At 38.0% G+C, this 25,498-nt stretch overlaps 1 protein-coding gene across 1 annotated transcript; it reads left to right on the forward strand.

Moving 5' to 3' along the window:
- The first annotated feature begins 589 nt into the window (after nucleotides 1-589).
- Nucleotides 590-25,425, forward strand: mmp11a (matrix metallopeptidase 11a). The gene is made up of 8 exons (XM_017427770.3): nucleotides 590-812; nucleotides 14,128-14,354; nucleotides 17,426-17,569; nucleotides 19,363-19,496; nucleotides 20,303-20,556; nucleotides 21,209-21,425; nucleotides 21,748-22,008; nucleotides 22,429-25,425. The coding sequence occupies exons 1-8, from the start codon at nucleotides 708-710 to the stop codon at nucleotides 22,545-22,547; spliced, it is 1,461 nt and encodes a 486-aa protein (XP_017283259.1). The 5' UTR covers nucleotides 590-707; the 3' UTR covers nucleotides 22,548-25,425.
- The last annotated feature ends 73 nt before the right edge of the window (nucleotides 25,426-25,498 follow it).

A 25,498-nucleotide genomic window follows, 5' to 3' on the forward strand; every position in this document is an offset into this window, starting at 1 on the left:
AACAACAGGTCACTGGTTTCGGAGCCAACAGAGGAACAAATTCACACATTTTACTGGAGAGACGTTGGAAATTAAATCAAAATAAATTTAAAAACAGTATTTACTGTGAAAGTGCAGCGAGAATGCTGAGCGCTGAATGAAATCTGCTGAAGAAACTGAGGCTGAGTTGTTAAAGCTAAAAGAGGCAAAACAGCAGGTAGAAGCTAAAGTAGCAAAAGGCTAGCTGAAAGCTAAAAGTGGAAGAACAGAAACTTTTGTCACTCTGGCATGGAAGATGGCGGGCGATATGCATCCCTTGAAGGGTTGTTAGGCCTTTATTTATTTAAAGTTTGCACATTTTATTGTTTTTGAGATAGTAAAAAAAGGCGTAAAATTTCCTCTCCTCTTCTGTTCTGAACTATTTTCAAATAATAAAACAAACTTTTAGAAAAATTTTGTTTTTGTTCTTTTATTTTGCGCTGAAAAGAGGCGGTTTGTGTTTTATCAGCTGGGTGAACTCCTCGTGTGTTTTTCAGCTGAAGAACACGGAACAGAAAGAGTTAAACTGTCACATGGTAGCGGGTGGTATTATCAGCCCCGGGCTGTGAAAAAAAATGTATGAGCAGAAAAAAAAAAACTAAAGAGAACAAAGAAATCAGAGTGTATTTAAAGAGCAGCAGCCGTGCGTCTCCCGGCACTGCGCCTGAACCTGCCTGTGCGCCTGCAGGATGCGGACTTCTCTGCTCGTGTGCTGCTGCCTGTTTGCGCTGCACTCCTTCCCGGGCTCGGCTGCTCGTCCGGTGCGCAGAACCGGCAGGTACAAACCGGCACCGGTGAGTTTCACCTCCTTATCCTTTCATTTCTGCGCACAACAACTTCCTCTGTTTTTGACTTTGAGTCGTCAGAACTGCAGAAAAACATTAAAATCTGTCATTTTAAGGGACCTTTAATGCTGATTTTCTCTGTTAAATGCACGCACGCGCGCACGCGCTCAACCATGCGCGACAGATTGTTTCATTTGTCACGGATTTGGAGCGGAGTTTGCTCCAAAACAAACAGCCTAATAAAATATTATGTTTCAGGTTCAGGAATGCATGTTTGCACATCTCTGCACGCCTCCTCCTCAGAGTCATCAGGACCATAAACAACATAAACGCTGTCATTTTCTAAATGACAACATTAATGCTGTCATTTTCCAAATGACAACACTAATGTTGTCATTTAGAAGACTGTTATTTTATTTTGGCCTGCCTCTGTAATCAGCCTGAAGAAATAACTATAATCACTATTTATGCTGATTCAGCAAAAAAGCTTCACTCTGTTGTTTTCCTGTTTGCAGTTTTTTGTTCCCTTTTTAGCATCTATTTTAGCTACTTTCAGAAATTTTACCCATTCAGGTATAAAAACATTCAGCTCATTCAGGAGATGAGAGTGATATGGCTTCTGGTATTTGTAACTTTTATATTTTTTAACTTTATAAAGTTAAAAATTATGAAAAAATATAGCTATAACTTTTAGGTTTTCTTATTCCAACTTTATCCTAATTTTTGCTAAATTTAGCTTTTAGCTATTGAGTTTAATTTTTAGCTACCGTTTTGCTCATCATACCTTTTATACGATTGTGTTTGTTTTAGCTTTAAGATACTGTTTTGGTAATTTTAGGTTTTAGCTACTTTTTTATACAAATTTAAGCTATTATTTTCTTGGATTTAGCTTTAAGCTATGGTTTTGCTAAATTTAAATTTTCCTAATTTTGGGTTTTAGCTTATGTTGTGCTAAATGTAGTTTTTAGCGACTGTTGTGCTAATTTAAAGTTTTAGTTAATATATTTTAGCTTATAACTGACTTTCTGTGCATTTGAGCTTCTAGCTACCATGTTTTCTTATTTTAGCAGTTCGCTACTGTTTCACAAATTTTAGTTTTTTGCTACTGTTTTCCTGGTTTAAGGTTTTAGCTACTATTTTGCTCATTTTAGGTACTGTTTTGGTGGATTTAAGATTAGGCTATGATTTGCAAATTCAAACATTTAGCTACCGTTTTGCTAATTTTAGCTTCTGTTCTACTTTGACAACTGAGTTTCAGCTTCTTCAACATGAGTCATTCAGCCCTCAAGCTGTATTTTTGCAGAAGAAGCTGATTTTCTAGCTGTTTTTTTTTTGTGTCCGCTCAGCGACACACGGTCCTGCAGTTTGCAGCCAAGCCTCGTGTCTCTGCAGGACGAGAGCAGAGCATTTTGGTTCTGCAGCGATCTGATCTCTGAGGAGGAGAGAGTGAAAACTGAAAGATTGCTGAGTTCTGCTGCAGGATGGCTGGAAGCTGCAACAACAGGTCCTGCAGGCGTTTTGTGAACAGGACCGCAAAAAGAACAACATGTGGACTCGTCACGACACTGTCGACAGTGTGGGTGTTTGTTTGCCTGTTAGCAAAATATCTCATAACCCACTGGAAATGGCCACCATAGATAATAAACTTAGTGAACACTAAAAACTAAAATTCGGCATAGGTGGTACAGATCACTCAGTTCTTTTGTTTAAAACAAGGTGGCAGGTGATATGCATTCCTTAGCCTCTTTCTGTAATAATTACTTGTGAAATGTTATACTTGTTTATTTAAAATTTCTCATGCTACCACTGCAACTATCACAATTCTTTTGTTTTATTTACCTCCCATCTTCTCTCAAATTAGAACTTCCCTGAACAAATATTTGGCCTTTGTTTACAGAGTGGACTTGTTTAGTATTCATGGCTCTTCGCAGGAATGTACTGTTTACAGGTACACAAAAACAGTTTATCACAACAAGCAGGCGGCGTGCGTGCAGAATGTCGGAGAAGAATGTCGTTGTTGCTGGGAAGATTTTAGAAGCTGTGCAGAATCGTTTATTGAGGGAATGCTGATTCAGCATTTTCCTGATTTTAATGTTTCTGCACGTTTGGCAGCTTTTTGCTTCTGCATCCTAACCTTCAGCTCAGGAGATAAGTGCTATAAATAATTATTTTTGTAACTTTCATACTTTATTTACATCATCAGTTGTAATGAGTGCAAACAGGAAGTATGTCTGGCATTTACATGGTATAAAGTCACATGACTGCTTAGATGTGTGTTTAGAGAAACACTGAAACATTTTGTAACTGTTAACGTTTTATAATCTATAATGTCTATATATTAAAACTGAAAGAAATTTAGCTTTTAGCTTCTTTTCTGCTACTTTTAACTTGCCTTTTGCTACCTACAGCTATTAGGTAACTTCTTTTTCTTCTTTTAACTAGCATTTCTTAGCTTAAACAACTCAGTTTTAGCATTTTCAGGCAGCAGGTAATGCAGTTTGAAGCGAAGAAATCTGACAAGAATAACTGTAAAAACCACCAGGTTGCAACATCTGTCAGTCGAGGCAGAACAAGCATCTTATAAATGTAAAGGAGACAGAATTATTACCTAAATGTCTTAATCTTCGCTCTCACCAAATTTATATTCAGGTGAGAACGTGTCAGGACGAATCTGCAACCACAACTCGCTGGGTCTGAACTTAGTGGAGCAACAAGTTCAGAGAGTTTATTGGAGAAGTATTAAAATTATGGCTCATTGTGTAAAAATGCACTCATCAGAATTACATCAGTGGCAATTTGATGAACTAGCTGTGTTAGGCAATGACTGAAAAAGCAAAAAGTATTAAAAAAAATTTTTTTAAATAGAAAAATCTTAAAGAATTTTCCAATAAATATAAAAAGAGGTATTTATAAAGTGGTTGGAGGGTGTAATGGTGAAAAAACAAACAACTCAACCTGTTTCCTTTCAAAAAATTAGCATGAATTTTTGTGAAAATGCTGAGTTTTAATATATTTTTAATGCCAGATTTGTTCCTCCTTTAGAAAGTTGCACACTCCAGCAACAATAGCAAATGCAACCAAGCATGAAAGACTAATAATAGCTTTATTGGGAAGCAAAGTTAATCACAAAAATTGCAAAAGCAATGTTTCTGAGAAGAACAAGGATCAAGATAATTACTGCATCTCTACTTGCTGTTCCGGTTAATGTTCTGTAGAGTTAACGCTGCCATCTGAATCAGGCAAAGGTTTGGACAACTGTTGAACTTGTCAATCAAATACTCGTCAAATTGATCAAGTTTATTTATCAAAGGCAGAGCAGTTACCTGTGTCTGTGGGAATGTGTGGTAGTAGCTGAGAGTCATCCCCAACATATACTCTAACAGATCACAGTATTTCATGAGATTGCACATAATGTAATTTACAAGGTTTGAACAAAACAGCTGTAACTTTTAGTCTTTTAGTCGGAAACTCCTACAGAAAAGGCAGCTAATGTTGTTAATCTTTTGGAACAGTTATGACAAAAAATATGTTATTATCAACTGTTTGATCTCAAGATGCCCCCTCCCCTCCTCCTTTTTGTATTTCTTGACCCACAGTGCGGATCCGAATATACATAATATTTAAAGAAAACAAGAGAAAACCCCCATTTAAACCAGTTTCAGCTTGTAGACAAATGGAAGCCAAAATATAGAACTAACTGATCCTGATCTCCTGTGTTGTTGTGCTTCTACTGTTTTCTGTTTTGAGTCATTAGTTTCCAGCGTTTTCTGTTTTTTGTTTTTTTTTGTAGCTTGTTTTCTAAGTGTTATTAAATCACAATCACTGCAGAACTGTAAAAACATCTATCTGTGACATTAAAAGTGAATCTTGCAGCATATTATTAGAATGATGTTGCACCTGCAGTGACTTTGCGTTGTCTGTTGGTCATTTTCTCCCTGAAAGTCTAATCTGTAGTTTGGGTGTTTGTTGAAAACGGCGTGATTGCACATGCACGCCTAGACAGGCCTGAGAGTCTGTGGCATTCAGGGTGGTGGGATTTACAAAGTGTGTGTTTTCTCTCTGCAGCCGAGAGTGTGTGTGTGTGTAGTGGAACAGAGAACTGTTTGGATTTTGCTTCTGTCAATAAAACCCGATTCCCGTGGTTTTCCCTGCCTGTTTTGTCCCGTCATGCTGATGTCTTTGGGCGATGCGATTGGTGGAGGGACCGTGAGAGCAGAGGTGACGTCGGAGGGCCGACCCGGGTTCCCATCGAGCAGATCTGGGTCACAGCTGCGTCGGGCTCTGAGTGGCCAATGAAACACGACGAGGGGGGAGCGGCTAAAAGGCACATGTGGCCCCTCCTTTACAGAAGGAATCAGATGCTTTTGTTAGCAGAGAGAATGCTCAGATACACCCTGAATACTTGACTAATTAAAGACTAATATTCCCTAAAGGAATGCATATCACTCGCCAACTTTTATGCTGACAGAGTTATAGCCGTTTGGATCAAACCTTGAAAGTCACATTATGTGAGATTTTATACAAATTCAAGATCTGTTTGTCCTCAACGTATGTGTTGTGAATGACTCTCAGCTACTACCGCACCAAACTTTAGCTCAATATCTGTATAACTGAGTGGGATATAGCCATGCTTGTGTTTGCTAAGTTTTATTAGTGATGGCAACCATCTTAGGGTTGCACAGCGGCGCAGTGGTTAGAGCGCCCAGTAAGAAGGTTGCAGGATCGTATCCCGGCCTGGGGCCTTTCTGGGTGGAGTTTACATGTTCTCCTTGTGTTCATGTGGCTTTACTCCAGGTACTCCGGTTTCCTCCCACAGACCAAGAACATGCATGTTAGGTTAATTGGTAACTCTACAATTGTCCCTAGGTGTGAGTGAGAGCATGAATGGATGTTTGTCCTGTTTGTCTCTATGTGTCCCTGCGATGGACTTGCGACCTGTCCAGGGTGTCCCCCGCCTCTCGCACAGTGACTGCTGGAGATGGACACCAGCTCCCCACGACCTGGAAAGGAGAAGCGGGTAAAAATGGTATGGTAGCCATCTTAAACATGTATATAATGATTACTTACTGAGAGTTTCATAAAAATCAGTTCAGTGGTTCATGAGATATTTTGCTAATGGACAAACATTATCAAAATAAGAAAAGACAAGGTGTAGTGCTCAAAGTGTGTGTTGGGGATGACTCTCAAACACTACAACGCTGAATTTTAGCTCAATATCTGTCAAACTGACTGAGCTTAGAGCCAGTTTTGTGTTTTGAAAGATCAGAGGGCTGTAACTGTTAATCAGTTGTAGTTGTACATCTAATGATTTTTTTTTCTGAGGGTTGCATTAAAATCCATCCATTGGTTGATTTGCTAACAGACACATAAACACACCGCAGACATGAGCAAAAACATCCTCACCTTTCTTTTGCCAGCGGGCAATAACTATCAGAGCTGCATCACTTCATCTTTTTGAATAACTTTGTTGTTTCTGTCAGCCTTTTTAAATTAAAATACAGTTCAATAAAGGCACAGTCACAAGTTTATATTAATCTGACTGAATTAAATTTCCGGTTCAGAATTGGCTTCAACGTTCATCTCAGAAAAAACCCACAAAACACAGCTATTATTTAGGAGGCTGGTAGGTATAAAAATAAACTTCCAGGGTTCAGCAGCAGATAATTGTGTTCATCAGTTTGTAGTTTTTTTATGAAGTGGCTGATGATACATCAAACACCAAATAATGAAGAAAAGACAATTTTTTTGCTTGATACATTTGAGGTTTACTTGTGTTTCTCCACAGTTTTTAATTACTTTCCTCCTGACAGCTTTATTCACAAAGCTCAGGTGTTAAAGAAACCACATCCACGAGTCAGCAGATGACTCAGACGTTTTATGACCTTCCTCACATAGACAAAGGAAGTCTTGTCAGGTGGCTGTCTTAAAATGAGACCCTCAGCACCATGACTCATGGCTTTCTGCTGAGAAAGCATAAAATCTGAGACAAAACAGACAGGCTCCTAAAAGGCCTTGAGGAAGAAGTATCTTCTGATTGTAAAAGAGGGAGGAAGGGGGGCATTACAAGTATAAACACATCTAGTTTCTGGTTACAGTGATGACAAGCTTGCAGCAATTCAGGGGATCTGACAGCAGCATTCAAATTCACACAAGAACATGTCGGAGCATGGCCGGTGCATCTGAGGACTGTCTGCAACCAGCAATAAACTGAGCGTCACCTTGACAAGTCGGAAAACACACAGGGGTCACGTTCAACCACTAAACATCCCCATCAGAGCTCAAAGATTCTCAGTTTAAAGTCAAATATGAACTTAAGAATGTGTCCAATACAGAGCAGGTGTTTCTGGTGTTTTATCTCTTTTGTTTTGTTTATTTATTCTTTTTTTTTTGCCCTTATATTGTCCTCCTGTTGCACAGAGAACACGCTGAAGCTTTAAAATTATTTTCTTGCAAAAGTCTTGAAAGTAAAACTTAAGAAAACCTGTCTGATGTTTTTTTTTCCTACTGAGCTACCACATTTATAAGTCATGCTAAAATGCTCCCTCAACATATACTTTTTTTCACACTCAAATTTTGTTTTAATAAACATAATTTCTTTATGTTTTTAAATGATTTAGATGTAACTTGACTGCTTACCTTATTTTTATTTCCTGTGCCTCCAACGAGGCAGACATAATAATAAGAAATTAAAATTTTAGATGTTTTAAGATATGAACCATCAGCAATAAAAACAGACTAACAGGAGGTCAGAAACTTTTAATTTGGGGGACTTTTAACTGGATTTATTGACTAGAAGGAAACACTTTTTTTTTTAATTGGAGCAAATGCACCATTGCAGAGTTTTAGAAACTGCGTGCATGAATATTTTTAACACTGTGGCATATTTCTGATGAAACGTTACAAACATATTAGTTAAAATTATTTATTTTTGCCATTGGGACCATTTTACACCAAACACCTGAATGCATTTCATTCACTCAACATGTGTTTTAAATAAATTCAGTAGGAAATTTGTGACTCCAGCAGATGTAGAAAAAAATGGCTGGGGGAAATTGAGGGCAACAGAAAAGGAAATTGCAAGAGTTTATACAGAAAAACTATTGCACGCCAGGGAGTTCTTTAAAATAACCTGAGGGATCATTCACATTTTAATCTGTTTGTTGCGAAAAACAAGAAGAGCCTGGGAGCTTTTTTTTGTTTGTTTTTATCAACATGATATCTGACTGTCAGGGAGAAACTATCTGAAGCTGATACCAGAGAATCTGGATGATAGGAAGTAAATCATAAGTGTTTACTTTAGAGGACAGATAAGGTTTTAAAGGGTGTGCTCTCAATAGAAAACTGGGACAAAGAAGTTTTTTATTGTAAGAGAGGATTTACTGTACCAGAGGGGGGTTGCATACATTGTCATCAACATATCTTCCTTCTTACGCTGCTAATCCAACATATCAGGTGAAAACCAGAAACACCTGGAAATGGAAGGTGACACAAACCACCAAGCATCTGCTTAAAGTTCTTCTGTTTCCTGGAACAAAAACCTCAGAGCTGCTGTTTGCCTGCAGGATGATTTACTCACGATGATTAGTAATGTGGACACAGCTTCAGGGCTGCAATACTTACCCTGAAAATCACGCAGCCTTCTCTTTAATTAAGACTCTTCTGACACTGTTGGAATTTTTTTATTTTATTTAGATGATTTAACTTTGGCAGCCGAGTGAAAAGTGGAAAACTTAAAAACTAAAAGGTCAAAATTTAAGTCAGGAAACCAGTTTTAGAGCAGATTGACTTGTTTTTCTTGGGGACTTAAACTTGCTACACTAAATCTAAAATGAAACCTACAAATTAGGAGTTTATAGATTATAAATTGTTAAAAAGCAGCGTAAGCAAAGATAAGGTTTTACATTAAGAAGTGTAGATCCACATCATCATTATCACCTGTCAACAAAGGCGATAAAGATTTTGCCTGTATGTGTGGTCACTTGTCTGTCTGTCAGCAAAATATTTTATGGAACACTGGGTGGATTTTAATAAAAGTTTCAGAAGCTAATCATTGGAGGTACATCTACAACTGATTAACCTTTGGAGTCAGCCCTAATCAAGATGGCTGCTACAGCTAATCGATGTTAGCCAGCACAAAAGCGGCTATAACTCAGTCAGTTTTACAGATATTAACCTAAAAACTTGGTGTGTTTTTAGCTATAAGCTATCCTCAGCTTCAAGCTCTAACTGATCGCACATAACCTCATTTTTAAGGTAATACCATCATTTCATAAAATGATCTTGCATGAAGGGTATAGGGTGATTTTCATTCCTTCAGGAAATGCTATATGTTTAATGTATCTTTTTTTTTTTATCAATTTTTATATAAAAGTTTAATACAAACCACTTAAAAACATGTACTTGAAATTAGAAAACTTGTCATTCTGTGTAAAAGTGATAAAATTTAAACCAGAATCACAAACAAACTGATATACAACCTTTTAGTCTGTTTAAGGAATTGTTTTTGTTGAAGCTAACAAAGATTGAAATGATGTAAGTAGAGGAGCTGAAACCCCAAATTGTGTGTTTATTGGTTTGAAATGACCCTTTTTAGTAAAGGAAGGAAAGACAGAGAACATTCTGTATCAAGATAATCCACTTGTTTGGTTTTAACCTTGAACTTTGATGCTGAACCTGTTAGGAATCAGCCTCGTTCATTATTTTGTTATGGGGTCAGACAGGTCAAGCAATCCATTTGACTCACAGTTGGAGGAGTTTAACTCTCTAACCACATGATTTCTCTTTCTTTTTTTCCCCCATTTCTCTTTGAAATGACAGAGGTCGACCCCCCCCCCCTTAGTTCACCGAACATTTAGAATTTTTTACGAGCGTGAAAGCCGACGCTACACCCGCCTTGGAGCTCTGACAACGATCAGGATCTGTCAAGTCTGAGGATAAAGGTCAGGATGAATGGCTCATAGATCAAAAATACTTCCTTAACAGAGATCAACGAGACTTTCGAGTAAAGTCGAGATGTTAGCAGATGGCTTTTACCTCTAGGAAAAAGTCCAAACATGGCTGCTGTTGGCCTGCATCATCCTGACATTAATATTATTATTAACTAAATCTCGATACCTAACCAGATATTGTGGTGTGGTAGTTTTGCAACGTTTCATCTAGGCTTTTAAAGGGTCTTTATCTCCGAATCTCAGCAATAGCTCTTAAAGTCTGCCCAGTATCAAAATATGTCAGTATTACTGTTTGGAAACTCAACATTCAAATTTTGCAGCACGAAGTAAGGCAAATTTCATTGATGAAGAAAAATGAGCTGAAATTGTCATAAAACAGAAGTCAATTAAATATGCTTTTTAATGAACTTTTTTTAAACAAATAAACCGGTTGATATACTTGATGACAACAATCTCATTTCGATGAAAATGTTTTATTTGCGGAAAACAACCAGTTGTTTACAGGTTTGACATCTTGTCAAAAACGCCTCATTTAAAGAACAGCTCAAGTTACAGGAGAAAGAGGGGGTGTCACCTCAAACAATCAGGGCTGTGACCTTGCAAAGAAAAGGTAAACCAACGGATTTGGAGATTGAAACGTATATTTATTCATACTTACCCATAATTATCCATTATAAATTTAAATTCGCGGATTTAAATATAAAAGGGTCTCGTATTGTAGTTTGAGACACCCCTAAAGTGGATCGTACCAAATCTGAAATCTCTCCAACCAACAACCGGTGTGTGTTTAACGATGATTACACTGACTCAGTTTTATACCAACATAGAACAAGTAAAACCCAAGTAAGTACATAGGTAAATGTATAAATTGCGTCACATTTTGGTTTTGTGTCTCGAGTTTCTTAATTAGACTGAAAAGCTGAAGGTGAATGCTAACCGTTCAAACGTTTGCTAGAGCTATCTAAGCTAACTAGCATTCGCTAACTAGCGTTAGCAAGCCGAAGCTAACATATTCCTTTCTGATGTTAGCAGTCAGTTTTAGGAGTTTATTAAGTTTCATAAGCTAAAATAAATAAAAAGAAATTTCAAAATAATGTTTTCAGGATGCCTAGAAACATATCCGTTCACTTGTTTATTTTCACCCCCCAGTCATTTGTATATTTGAGCCTCTGATACAAAAGTATGCAAAAAGCAACAAAAATAGTTTGTTTTTGTGATTTTCTCGTTTATGTACACTTGTTGATGATTGTTTTTGGTCTGCTTTGCTTCAGGTAATTGTTATAGTAATAATTTCTGTTTTCTGTGTGTTTGTCCTGAGGAGAAAAGGGCAAGTAAAATCAGTTATTCACTTTAAACAACACTGGAAACACCTTGGACTTATGTTTTGCGAACTTTTGAAAACCTATTCTCATCCATAACCTTCCATATATCCTGCATAGAATACCTGTTTATCCAGTTCAGTTTGTAGTCATCAAATCTCTGAACTGGTGGAATGAATTTGTGTTGTAACCCATATAGATGACCAACATTTAGCAAAAATATTGTAAAGTTTGTTAGTCTTAAGTTTGCAAAACCGCATGCTAGGATTGCCTTCACTCATGGGAGAAAAGTTAACCACCTATATGTCCCTGTAAATTTCACAACAGCAGCTCCAAAGTGACATTAAAGAGTATATTTTATAGCTTGATCAGATTATCTTCTTTTTGACTCATTCTGATATTTAGGACATGAACTCAGTTCCTTTACCAAGCATCAGAATAAAGTTTGTGCTGTTTTTTATCGCGTATTTTCATGTCAGGAGCCTTTAGGTTGATATGTTTCAGAGCTGCTTTGCACCAGAGATAAGGGTTTTTGCTGTTATCGTGGCTTTTTTTGTTATCAGCCTTCATAGGAAGGTGGATAACAGCACAAATAGAGGGACCTCACATCAGACGGGTCTTATTCATTTTTGCGAACACAAACCTGCTGAATAGCAGCAAATAGAGGCCTAACTAGAAGCAGGTTTTCTAGGGATGCATCGAAGCCTCCCGGGGGCTTTGTTTGGAAGCTGCAGCTCTTTTTTGCTTCATTCATAACAACTTCTACAAGATGAGCTGCAAGACATGAACATAAACATCCCCTCCAACATGAATAAGTGCTTTGTCCAGTGGAACAACCAGCTGAAGTCTGCTCTAAACAAAGTGAAACGGGGAAGGGGGTTTTTGCGAGGTGTGTGCTGTTTTTCTGTGATTTGGACCCATCAGTCACTCAGTTTCTGCAATCTGGAGCACATTCCTTAAATCCTGCTGGGTTTTGTTCTCCCTAACCTACTCCAGAAACACAGTGAAGTCCTGCACAGTAGAGCAACTCGGGTTAATTTTAAAACGACAACAACATGTTAACTTTGACAAGTATTATGCCCCAAACTATTTCACTTCTTCTTATAGATCTAGTCAAAATGTTGGTGTTTGATTCGTAAATCGTCAAATTTTAAGCCAGGGATGAGAAACTCTGACATTTTATTATATTTAAAGGGACTGAAGGCCCATAGATTGAATTAAAACATTAAATATCACATGGTCTAGATTTTTGCATCGTTTTAACTTACTTTTTTTGTTTTCTTATTTGTTTAACCTCTTAGGTTTGTTTTGTTGTCTTCTTGTTTCCATGTGGAAGAGTAAAGTTTCAGTTTTAACTTATTTTTTGGGTTATTCTATCTTGCTGACGGAACGAAAAGTGGACAGTAATATTTTAGCCTGGGTATGTGTGTGTTTGTGTTACCAAAGTATCTCATGAATGGATGAATTTTAATGAAACTTGCTGAAATTAATCATTTGGATGAACATCTTTAACTGATTAACTTTTGAAGGCAACACAATTCTAGATGTCTGCCAAAGCCAACGGACCTTTAAAACCACAAAGGTGGCTCTCACTCAGTCAATTTTACAAACATTGACCTGACATTTGGTGTGGTAGTAGCTGAGACTGATCCTCAACACTTTAAACCTTGCAATACTGCTTGAGATGATGGATAATGTTATTTCAAGGTTCAACAAAAATGGCCTCAATTTCATCGTTTCTTGACATAAGATGATCTGGCATGAAATGCTAGGCCTTTAATTTAAGTTTCTTTTACTTTAGCTCACCTGGTCTCTACTTGCTGATCTCCCAACACCTTTTCTTTATTTCTACATTTTCCTTAGTTCCCAGAGTGCAAACTTTTCCTGGTTACTTTCTTGTTTAGTGCCAGACCAATATGATTTAATTTAATCTTTTGGATTTTCTATAGTTTTACATTGGTTTTTTGCTTCTGGTTCAATTTTAGATTTTGCCTCATCCTAATAGTTAAGTGTTTTTCAGAGTTGATATGGAATAAAATCCTATAAGAGATGTACGTGTTTTCCCAGATGTCGAAATCATACGTACTGCAGTTTTTCAGACAAGTTGTGATATGATCAGAGTCACGAAGGTTGTAAAGTCAGAGGTTATGTAAAAGAGCAGCTCTGAGCAGGTTCACATAATCTGATGATGGAGATAATTGGTTTAATCTCAGCTCAATAAATTGATAGCGTCCTTTTTCCCACAGGTTGTTTTGAGCTGCAGCGGAAAAGGAAATGCACGTAATCTGGTGATAGGAGGAGAACACCCTCCACGCTGCAGTGCTGCAGATGTGGTTTTCCTCAGAGGGGATGAAGTGAGGCAGATGAGGAGGTGCCGATGGGATGGCTCTGCTCTGTAATTTGTTTCTGTGGAAATGAGTGGAGTTATTTCCTGTGAATCAGGTGGAGGGGCCATTAAGGATAATGGGACGCTCAGGGACCTTAAACGTGGCTCGGTGACCCAGTTGTGAGGTCGTGCTCTCATTAACCTAAATGTGAGTCAGATATTCATTATCTCTGCAGGATGAGCTGTAATGGCGTTGGTCAGTACTTCCTCCCTCTGACATTTTCTTAGTTTTATTTTCTGGAAAAAAAAAAAATAAACTGACTGAACTCTCTGCGGTAAGAATTCCCTTTCACTGCTTAAACCATAATCCTAATCAGTTGGTGCTTTTAATGTGCAAACCACCTAGGAAAAGGCATTTTTTTATTTTCCACCTCTTCAAAAATAAACTGCAATAAGATTTTAAAGATTTTGCTGCCCAAAGAAATCATATTTGGTAAAGCTGACACAATTACATGACTGTTCTGTCTTTTAAGGTGTGATGAATAAAACCATTTAGATTTATGTGAAGCTTTGGTGATCTTAAAGAGATGTGCTGTTTTTGTGTTGTAGCTTGACTACCATTAAAAACGAGTCCATAAGGTCTTCACATGTCTGATTTTACCCGAGAACAAAGCTGGTCTGAAGCCATGAACAAATCACCTGAAAATAAAGTGAGTCTGTCGTTGTTTCAGGCCTCTGAGAAGTTTCCAGACCCAAAGAGGAGAGGAAAGGTTCCTCACGCTCAGGACTTTGAGAAAGAAGCGAGTTCCCCGACCAACTCCTCGAACACATGGAACCGACCTCGCTGTGGAGTACCGGACTTCCCCACCCAGAAGGATGTGCATCATCGGGGACGACACCGCCAGAGGCGCTTTGTGCTGCACGGAGGACGTTTCGACAAGAAGGACCTCACATACAAGTACAATTTCATTTTTTATAATAAAAATATAAAAAGAATGACTGTTTCAAAATCAAGTTTTAGGAGTGTCCAAAATATCCTTTTATGAGCTTTGTAGCTGTGATTAATGAGGACTTTGTCATTTCTTGTCAGTTTGACCTTCTTTTCCAAAGATGGGTAATCATGTAAATTCCTCTGTGTCTGTCTGTTAGCAAAATATCTCACGAACCAGAGGATAGGTTCTAATGAAATTCAGAGCGTAATCATTAGACATTGTCTACAACTGATTAACTTTTCAAATCAACCTGATTTAAGATGGCTGCCACAGCTAATAAACCCTAGCAAACACAAAAACTTCTATAATCAGTCAATTTCACAGATATTGAGCTATAATTTGGTGTAGAAGTGGTTGAAAGTCATCCTCAACACATACTCTGACTGCTAATAAATCAAACAAGATCTTTGTTTTAAACTTTGGCATGAAAGTTAGCAGGCAATATTAATTTATTTAAAGTGTGCCATTTCATTTACTTATTGTAACAAACCGTAAATGTCTGCAGTCTTGGGATATTTCTGTAAAGCTCATCTAGTGATGTAACCTGGTTAAAATATGCAGCTTAAACAGCATCCTGCAGCCTAAATGTTACTGCGTGCCCTCGAATGTTGTTTCCAGCTACATCCAGACCAAACAAAAAAAACTAACATGCTTTATTTGCACTAAAAACAACAAATAGTTAAAAAGTAGCTGGAAAGCCAAGTAGAAGTTGCTAGAGACCAAAAACAGAGGTGAAGGTGAGTCTTCACATTTCTACACTTCAGTCGCACTGAATGACAGACTCAAAATAAATAATGAAAGATGGGAAAGCAGATAAAGCATTTTGAAAATGAAGTCTTGGACTTATGATTTATAAACCAGAGTTCTGGTTTTCTTTCATCTGAGGCTGTGGCACCATCAGAGTCTGGCGGCGTCTGCCGGCTGCTGCCTCTGTGTCTGCGTCTCCTGGGGTCCCTTTCATTGTAGTCATTCTTTAACATAACAGCATATTAGGGCAGATGGAAAGAAAGCAAGCATGGGGAGGTAGAGAGCTTTTAATAGCAGCACCGGCCACAGACTAATTCGATTCTTCTGGATCAGATCCATATAGGTGCCACCTGAGTGATGTGGTTAACCAGGACCAATCTACTGAGTCAAACTACACCTCTCTGCATCAAGACTTAACAAGACCCTACCTAGTCAGCGTGGCCATGTGTTTTCCCTCCTGTATGTAGATTTTATTTTGGATCGGTCGCAAACTTGAGTCTGTGGAACAAGTTCTTGCATGAAGCTTAGTCACGCTGGGTCAGCTGAGAGCGCTGTTGTTTTGTTGTGTTTTAACAGTTGTTAACTGAACTGAAACGAGCTCACCGGTGGCGGCAAAGTGTTAAAAGGATTGAGTTTAGAGCGCCGGGCAGAATGGCGGATCAAAATACACACTCACAACAGAAAAATTTCAATAAGAGGTATAGGAAATTCAATTTAAAGGGAACATAAACTACAATTCTTTTAACTTTTATTTACTGCTGACAGTATGAACCCAACATGCTTGATGTTTTGTCTCATTAACTTAATTTATTTATTTTGACAATGCACATGCAGTGAATCAGTTCAGGCTGCAACACATCACAAAGTTGGAATAAAAAAAACTTTTACCACTTTAACGTTCCTTTTTCTTGAAGATCTTCTGCCATCACAATGAGACATTTCAGGGTTTTTGCTTTTTTCTTGTCCTGTTTTTTTCTGGAAACCAATTTTAAAGTGTCCAACAGTGCAGAGTTGTTGTTTTCTGAACTGTCTACATTCTCTATTGGAGACGGGTCAGGGCTGCAGGCAGGACATTCCCCCCTCCTCCTCAGCTTCTGGAATATGAGTAGAATATAGGTTTACTAAGGCAGGTAAACCCAAGAGACAGTTAATGAAATGAGAGCATTTTGCATAAACTCTACTGCTTTATCAACTTTGTCTCTGGATCAAACCAATCTGTTTAAGCAGCAGACACAAAAAAACTGGTAAATGCTCTGATTTGTCTCATTTGTGCCTCTTCACCTCTTCATCCACTCAGCCTCATCCTGCTTTAAAAACATTTTAGCCCAAAGTGAAGCAGGAAAAATGAGGAACAAGGAGACTGCAGGAGGAGCTAAAGTGATGATGCATTTTTGTTTTCTTTCCAGAAGTCTGTTTAAGCATCTGTGTCATATAAAGGGGATTTTCCCACATTATTAATTGGATGAAAAGTAAAGATTTAAGTGTTTACAAGCACATTTTACACATGGTTAATTATATATGACAACAGATGAAACGATCTTTTGTCTGCATCTTTGACACGCAAAGGAATTGAGGATGCACAAAGTGAGAATCAAGATAATAACTTTAACAACCCGTGTTAAAAATAATCATTATAAAAATAATGTTTCTTTTACCTATGTGTAATATAAAGACCAGCAGCAAAGGAAAACAATTTTTTAAAAAAATCCACCCTTGAATCTTTCTAATTAATATTTTATCTTGTTTGAACCTTGTTGTTTCTATGCAACAGCTCCCGGGGCTAAGTTACAAGCTGGAACGGTTTCTGCATGATTGGTCACCTCGCCAGGTTTTATATCATCGCAGCAAAAAACTTAGACTGGAGTTTGGCCAGAAGCTCTGCGTTGAATACAAGCTGAACATGTCCTGACTGCTCTTACATTACCGCACATGTGAGAGAATTAAAAAGCGTGCAACAACTGTGTTACATCAGTTACCAGTTTAAGGACAATTTTACCTAAGTTTTCATCTTCAAAGTTCATATAATTGCACTATAATTTATGTATTTGTACATATGTAAACACAAATCTTTGCTGCTTGTTGCAAAATGGCTGTTTCTCCTTTTTGAATTTTCAGGTGTGAACTTTTTTTTTTCTCAGTTATCACACTGGGTGGTTTTATCTGAACGGAAAAGGAGGAGATCAGAGTCTAGTGAGTCTGAAGGCGTCAGAAGAGATGACAGCAGATATCGAGGCTGGTGGTCTCGTACTTCCTGTGTTTGTGTGTTGACACCTGCGCTGCTCTCCTGCAGGATCAACAAGTTTCCCTGGCAGATGGGTGAGGAGAAGGTACGGCGGGTCTTCCGAGAGGCGGTGAAAATCTGGAGTGATGTCACGCCTCTCACTTTCACTGAGGTCCGCAGCGGGACGGCCGACATCCAGATTGACTTTACTCGGTGAGTTGCCTGGCTGAGGAATAAAAAAAAAAAGGGATATGTGTATATGTTCCTTATTATTTAATGATGGACCGTTTTGTTCTAGTCAACACAAATTTCAGCAGATTCTCAGTTACTGTCATTCTACTTTTCTGCCTTTTCCTCAAGATGCTTAGCAGCAACAACAATCTTGGACAGTTGATCCAGTGCAGGTTGGTTACATAAGTTTATGCTGCTGGTTCTTGCCCACCATGTTTATCCTCAGCGGAATCTGAGATTCATCAGGCCAGGCTGTTTTTATTTGGTGATCCTGCATTCAATGCAGTCTTAGATTTCTGATCTTGGCTGAAAGAACTGGAACTGGACACAGATGCTTTCGGTCTTAGCTGTTTGTTCTGCTTGGCACTGTTGTAAAAAGTTGTCCCTTCACTGTCTGCTCCGTCCGGTCTGAACTCTTTCATCAACAGTGCAGGAGCTTTTATCATCTATAGGTTTTATATAAACTGCAGAGACTGCTGAAGCAAAATCCAAGGATATCAGCTCTTTGGAAAAACTTTTAACCAACCTCTCTGCTACTGACAAACCCAACACTTAAAGATGCCATTTGTCCTACATCTCTGAATTTTCTCAACAGTTTCTGTAGTCATTAATGTTGCACCAAAGCCACGAGTGAATAAAGTGTCAGCACAGATTAATTTTAACAGGATTATTTTGGACTGTTTGTATCTGTGATGCATTTAAAAACAGATTATAATCCCCCGTCCCTGGTGTTTGTCCACAACATCTGTGAAATTAGTACCTCAGCTCGACATCTTGAGCTGCTTGCAGATTCACTGTTCTGTCCTGCAGCTAAAGCTATAAAATATTAGAAATAAACATTAGATATACATTTTGTTGCCAAATTAAAGGTATTTTGATGTTAAAACATAATGCATCTCCTTGAGCGCCATCTGCATTCTGGATAAATAATCAGGAGCATCTCAGTCAGCAAAGAAAGCACAGAACCAAATATTTTACCAATCAGATAACATCAGATTCTGACAACAAAGACCTTTGTTACAAAAAAATTTAAAGATTACTGTGATAAATATCACAAAGAGGGAAATGATGCAGTAAAGCAAAAAAGGACAAGCAGATTACATGCAGTAACAAAAGTTTTATTGTTGATCTTTATCTGACTTATCAGTTTTTCTTGTATTTTTTTTTTCCTGCAGTGATTTAGGTTTTTCCCCTACTTGAATCATAGTTTTGCTCCAGTCTTGGTCATGCGCTGTTTGTTTTTAAACTTGTATTTAAAAAAAGAAATTCAGATGTAAAAGTTCACACGGATTTAAGTCTACGCTGTAGAAACTGATACCAAGTCTCTTTTCTCTTTGGTCAGTTAACATATTTGTCTGCATTTAATGATTTTTGTTTTCCTATTGCTTCAGATCAAATTCAGAATGTTTGAGGTTTTGAGATATTTTCTTATGTTTTAAGAAATCCAAAAAAGGACCATATAAAACTTAAACTCAGCAGTAATATTCGTATATTATTTCTAGCTTATTGAAACTGCCGAAGTCACATTTCAACATGTTAATGAACCAAATTAATCAGTTTTTATAAGCTGTTTTACATCTAATTTTTCAAATTTTGAACTTTTGATTTCTTTTTTTTTTTAAGTTTTAATAAAATAAGTTCATCAATCTTTGTTTTACATATATTATATAAACTGTTAAAAAATTGCCAAAATATATTTTTCAAAAGGGATATTTTGCTTTTAATATCTCCTAGGAGTTAAAACTCATCAGAATGTTTGTTTTATAAACCTGCAGCTACTATCATGGAGACAGCCTCCCCTTCGACGGCCTGGGGGGGATTCTCGCTCACGCCTTCTTCCCCAAAACGCACAAACAAGGCGAAATTCATTTCGACTATGATGAGTCCTGGACTCTTGGAAACCACATGGGTGAGCATCTGGATGACTTCTGATGTTTTTCGCCATCACAGAGGTCAAATTTGAGATGTTTATTTTATTCTAGTGAAGAGGTTTACAACAGTTCGTCCATGACACAACAAATATAATGTGGAAGGAGGACAAAAGATCCTTTTAGGTGACTAGTATGCCTTTTTCCTGAAGATTCCCAGAAAGGGAATTTTCCTGTTTACACTTTATTCCATACATGTTTTGTGAACTACTTTGTGCTATTTTAACATATATAAAAACGTTCAGCTCATTCAGGAAGGAGTGCTGCTACAAAAAATTTAACTTTATTTAAATTAAGCTCCCCATTGAAATGCACTGAGATCTCATCAGTTCCTTTAAAACCATTGTTCCCTTTAAAACCTGCTTGAACATACTTGCTCTGTTTTTATTTTACCTTTTAGCTACCACTCTGGCACATTTAGCTTTTAGCTACAGTGGTTTTAGCTTTAGCATCTGTTTTGTTGCTTTTAGCTTCTAGTTATTGTTCTGCGGCTTTTAGCTTGTTCTGCTTTAACAAGTCAGTTTCAGCTTCTTTTATTTAAGTAAATTTCATCAAAGTCAAACATGTCTGACACACGTGCACGTCGTTTGAACGAGTCATTGAGTGCAGATGTGAGTCAGCAGGGAGAGGGACTTTTTTCTTTCTTGATTTGGTGTGTGATGTGTTGGCACTGGATGGGCTCAGGTAGAAAACCACCCGCTGCTGAAAGTAGGTCACACCAAAGGCTTTCAGCAGTTTTCAGACCCAGTTTGAACCAGGTGTGCATCTTCTCCTCTCCTTCCTGCAGGTACAGATCTTCTGCAGGTTGCTGCCCATGAATTCGGGCATGTCCTGGGCCTGCAGCACTCGCACAAGCCAAAAACCATCATGTACGAGTACTACTCTTTCGCCTACCCGCTGAAGCTGAGCGAGGACGACAAACAGGGCATCCAGTACCTGTACGGAGCCAAACCACAGGTCCTGGCCCCACCGCCAACCACTCCTCCACCTCCTCCCCCACCACCTCCTCCACCTATCTACATCGAGACCAATGAAATTCCTGTGAGTGCAACAAATGTGGCATTTGAAGAGGGTTTTTGGATGGTTTTTGAGTGTTTTAAGAAAAAAAGAATCAGAAAATAACACAAGACTTATTGTAGGCTCATGAATAGTTTAAAATCTACATCACATGTAGCAGGAAAAAGATTTAGATTAGTTTGTTTGCAAAAAGGAAATATGAGTGTCTTTATGCTCTTGTACCTCATATCAGTGATCCAACTGCAGGCTAGGATGCAGAATCTAATACCTCTGTTGATTTCTATATTTTTTATTTGTATATTAATCACATTTGGTGATCAAGTGAATATTGGGGTGGTTAAAAAGGTCTGAGTCTAAATGAAACACATTGGCACAGACAAATAAAATATTTACCTTTGCGTCTGTGGTTAGAAGACTCATAGTAAAGTGGATAAATGAGTCTCAAAGGCCTGCTTTGGTTCTGGAGAGCTTTGTAGATTTCTTTTGCTGGTGAAATTATGAGATGGTGTTCTTATATTACAAATAAAAAGTCTCAAGTGAAAGAAAAACCCTCTTTAGTGTCAGGTTAAAATGGTAAAAGAGCTCATTAACACTTCACCCTGCTGCAGTAAAACTCCCTCCTGGTAGAAACGTTAGATTTGTGTTGAAACAAACAGGTGCTCCGTTGTATTTCCAGCCCGATGTCTGCGAGACGGACTTTGATGCGGCGTCTATGATCCGAGGGGAGCTGTTCTTCTTTAAGGCGGGTTACGTTTGGAGGATCAGGGACCCGGCTGGATCAAAGCATCTGGAGAGCGGGTACCCGGCTCTGGCGTCCCGGCACTGGAACGGGATTCCTGCCAAGATCGACGCTGCCTTTGAAGACAAGTTAGGAAATATTTGGTTCTTTAAAGGTGGGTTGACTAAGATGTTTGAGCTGCAGTTATGTGGTTTATGGTTTCATGTGAGTGCAGGGAAGAAAAAGGCACAGCGATGCCTTGTAAACTCAAAACCCCTGTAAGCTAGTTTAAATAGATACAAAAATGGTAATTAACAAAGATTTGTGAGAATGTTGTGACTGTAATGAGCTCTCTAAAGACCGAATCTTAAATCCAGTGACATAACAGCTATTTTCTTACACACAATGATGCCTTTTAATGAGGATAAATGTTTACCAAAGCATCAGCTGCACTTACAGAAGTAAACAAATGAGAATGGGTTCCATTGTTTCTGCAGGTGATCACTTCTGGGTTTACGATGCTGAGACCCACATCAGGGGGCCGGAGTCCATCAGGAGTTTGGGTCTGTCGGTATCCAGGATCCAGGCTGCGCTTCGCTGGGGCCACGACCCAAACTACAACACCTATTTCTTCAAGTCGGGCAGTTACTGGAGGTTCAGCCCCCACGAGAACCGAGTCGAGTCCGTCCACCCGCGCAGGATGCAGGACTGGAGCGGCATCCCCGACGACGTGGACGCTGCATTCAGGGACATCCACGGTACAGGAGACTTATTAAAACTCATATTGATTCAAGTTCTTTGATTATTATTATGATTTTTTTTTTTAATTGTAATTGACGTCTTTGTTTGTTTGATTTGAAATGGCTGCTGCAGCTAACTAACAGTTTTACAGATACTGAGCTAAGATCTGATGTGGTAGTAGCTGAGCATCGTCCCCAACTCATACTCTGCGCATGTCCCACTGCGTTATTTTAAAGGATTGATCAAAATGGCTAACAGCATTTACTCTCAGGTACCCGTGGGTGGTAAAAAAAAAAATCATTTATTAAACAATAATCACTTAAACTGTTAAAATTGTTATATTTTCATTAAATTATTGGCCCTCTGCAGTTTACATGATGCTTACTTCACTGTTGCTGTAAAAATAAAATAATTTGTTTTCGTTCTCTACTCTGCAGGTTACGCACACTTCATCCGAGGACGGCTGTATTGGAAATTTGATCCTGTCGGCATGAACTCGTTGGAAGGCTACCCTCGCTACGTCGGTGTGGATTTTTTCAGCTGCGGACGTGAGTGAATCTGTGGAGAATCGCATTTGCAATTTTTTTTTTTTTTTCGGACAATGAAGAGGAGTTTTTGGAACAAAACTGCCGATTCAAGAGGATGAAACGTTCTCCTTTAAACCTGTTTGTGCTTCACTGCATTTATTGATACTCAGATTAATTGTTGCCTTCTTCTCAGGAAAACCACATAACCTTCCCTCAGATTTGGCACCTCCTGTGCAGCTCTACTTGTACTTATTTTGCACATTTTTGTCCCTCCTGAGGCTGCGTTCAGTCTCGCCTCCTTTCTCTGAGCCTGAAACTGTTTTACAGACTGTTTTACTCAACGTGGTCAGTGTTAGATGCAGTACTTCAGGTGTTTTCATCATCAGCGGGCCTCAAGAGCTTCAAGAGTGACGTCAGAACATACAGCAGCTCTCTGTAGGTGTGAGTCATGTAGTGTTGCATTTCAACCGTAGAATCAGTCGTTGTTGTGCCAGGAAGCATCATTTTTAGTGTTTTACAGTTGTAAAACACCAACTTCACTCATATTAACTCCAATCAGAACATGTAAACAACAGTCTCACAGATTTTAAGTTGCTCTTTATTGTCAAGGTGTTTGAAAATTTGAGACACAGGACGGGTGAGTTTGCAGTCTTTGGTTTTGTCTCCTCTTCGTCACGCACAAAAACATGTTTTTAAAAGTCAGAGAGCTAAGGTTTAGTTGAGTCTAAGGAGCTGCTTGCTGCACAGATCCATTAGTCCACTTTAGATATAATCAGGTTTTTGTGTTGATAAACATTTGCATCAGTTCTTCACTCAAGTCAATTTATATTGCAGAAGAAAAATGATCAGACATCAACATTTAGGTTTATTATCATACATCAGTTATTTTATTAAAAGGTTGTTTTTCTTCCATTTATTTACCCTCATTGCTTTTACTGCACTTTATCTAGTTTACTTAAACTTTTCCACCTCAGCCAAGAGAGAGCAGAAAGCATTCAAAATATTTTGCTTTAGTTTCTGATGTTCCCACTTAGTTCTTGTCGGGTTTATTTCGTGCAGATAATGTAAGACAAAGACAAAAAAAGAGATCTGTCGAGAGAGCAGAACCGAACCCAGTCAGGTTCTGGGTGTCACTCCGGTGACATAGATTCGATTTGTCGAATTCATTTATTTATTTTTGTTGTTGCTGTTAAACTTTACATCTGCAGCAAGCGTGGCTCTCCAAGCATGACAAGTTCAGATGACATGAAGCTTGTTTGCTGTTTCTCTGACTGAAAGTATGCAAACATTTGTGCTTTAACATTTTAAAAATACTTTAGATACATACTGTACCATATCTTTTGTGACTCAGAGATAACAGGTTAACTCAGGTATGTTACTAAAAAGATAAACTTCATTATAGGGTTTCTTTTACTTTATATATGGACAGCAGTTAAACATTTCAGTAAGTTGTTTTTGTTTTTTAAAGCTGTAGATACTTTCTGATTCGGTTATTCCACCTCAGGAATCTAAATAATTTCTGAATTCCTCTGCTGTCATTTCCAGACGTCACTCTTCTTCTTCTTCTTCTTCTTCTTCTTCTTCTTCTTCTTTCGGCTGTTCCTCTTCTTGAATGAGCAAACGTTAACATATCAGAAGCTGCAGGGCGCCACCTAGAGGTCGGCAGCCTGCAGTTACTGCTTCTCGATCTCATGGTGCTTTCAGCGATTCTCCACCTGCTCAGTCACTCCCACAAAAAACAACTTATTACTTTTCAGAAAAACATCCAAACCAAATGTTTCTCATTTAATTACTCCCTGAACACGAGTCAAATCTTTGGCAACATTTCAACTCCAGCTGAAATAAATGAGAGTTTAGAAACTTGTGCTGCAACATTACCAATCAAAATTGTCCCAGATATCTCGATACAAGATAAATATGACTGCAATAATTGTCATTTGTATTAAGTTATATAAAAAAACCTGTTTTATTTAGATAAAATTATAATGATTTGTAATGAATTAGTATTTTGCATTTCTGTGCTCAGATTTCAGAAGATTTAGCTTCCAAAGAGACAAACATTCTTGTAATTGTTTGTTGTTTTGAGCAAAGTTTCTTTGGGAATTATCTTGGTGTAAAAATACTATTTTATCCCCAATTTTGTCCCAGTATTATTTTATCTTTGGTTAAAAAAACTCCAAAACAATGGTTGATTAATTTTCTAACTACTTTCTAAATATTGTCCTTTTTATGGGTATTGTCTTAATTCTCACTTTTAATTTTTCTTTGAAGTCTTTAGTTTTAAAAGATCCCTTCTTGGGTCAAGTGTTGCTTAAAAACACTATAATAAGTTGCACTGAGGGTCAGTCTTAACGAGGATAGAGAATGAGCGAAGAAGGAGCCAGAGCCCCGTTAAACCACTTTAAAAGATTACAAAAACCTTTTGACTGTTTGACAGGAAATTAGAAATAAATGAGGAATAAATCCATTTTCGATGGAAAGTAAAAGGAACCTGAGTAACCTCATTATGCGACCTCTTTGTGGGTCAGGAGCCTCAGGTTGAGAACCGCTGCTCCAGCTTTGCGTCTCTGGTTGCAGTGTTTGAAATCTGAAGGCTCGGCACAGACCGCCGCGCTCTGTACGTGTTGATTTAATTCTTTTTTTTCAGTGCAGGACACTGACGAGTCATTACAGTTTCCTTTGTTCAGACGTTTCTTTACAGCCTGCTGTGTTTGAATCATTTAGATTTAATTCAAGTCAGTGACTGCTTTACAACATATTTATACACAAACAGTAAAACTTCTTGTACATACATGTCTCCATTTGTTATTCGGTATCGTATGTAGCCTATTACCTGTACAAATGTATGAACTGTGTATTGTTTGTTTTTTTATTACATTTAATAAATTTTTAACCTTTTTATCAAAATGCTGCCTAATGAGAAATGAAAGCTGATTACAGTAAATAATATTATCTAAATTTGATGATTTTTCATCATTAA

The sequence above is a fragment of the Kryptolebias marmoratus genome, linkage group LG1 (genome assembly GCF_001649575.2).
Source record: "Kryptolebias marmoratus isolate JLee-2015 linkage group LG1, ASM164957v2, whole genome shotgun sequence".
NCBI classification, from domain to species: domain Eukaryota; kingdom Metazoa; phylum Chordata; class Actinopteri; order Cyprinodontiformes; family Rivulidae; genus Kryptolebias; species Kryptolebias marmoratus.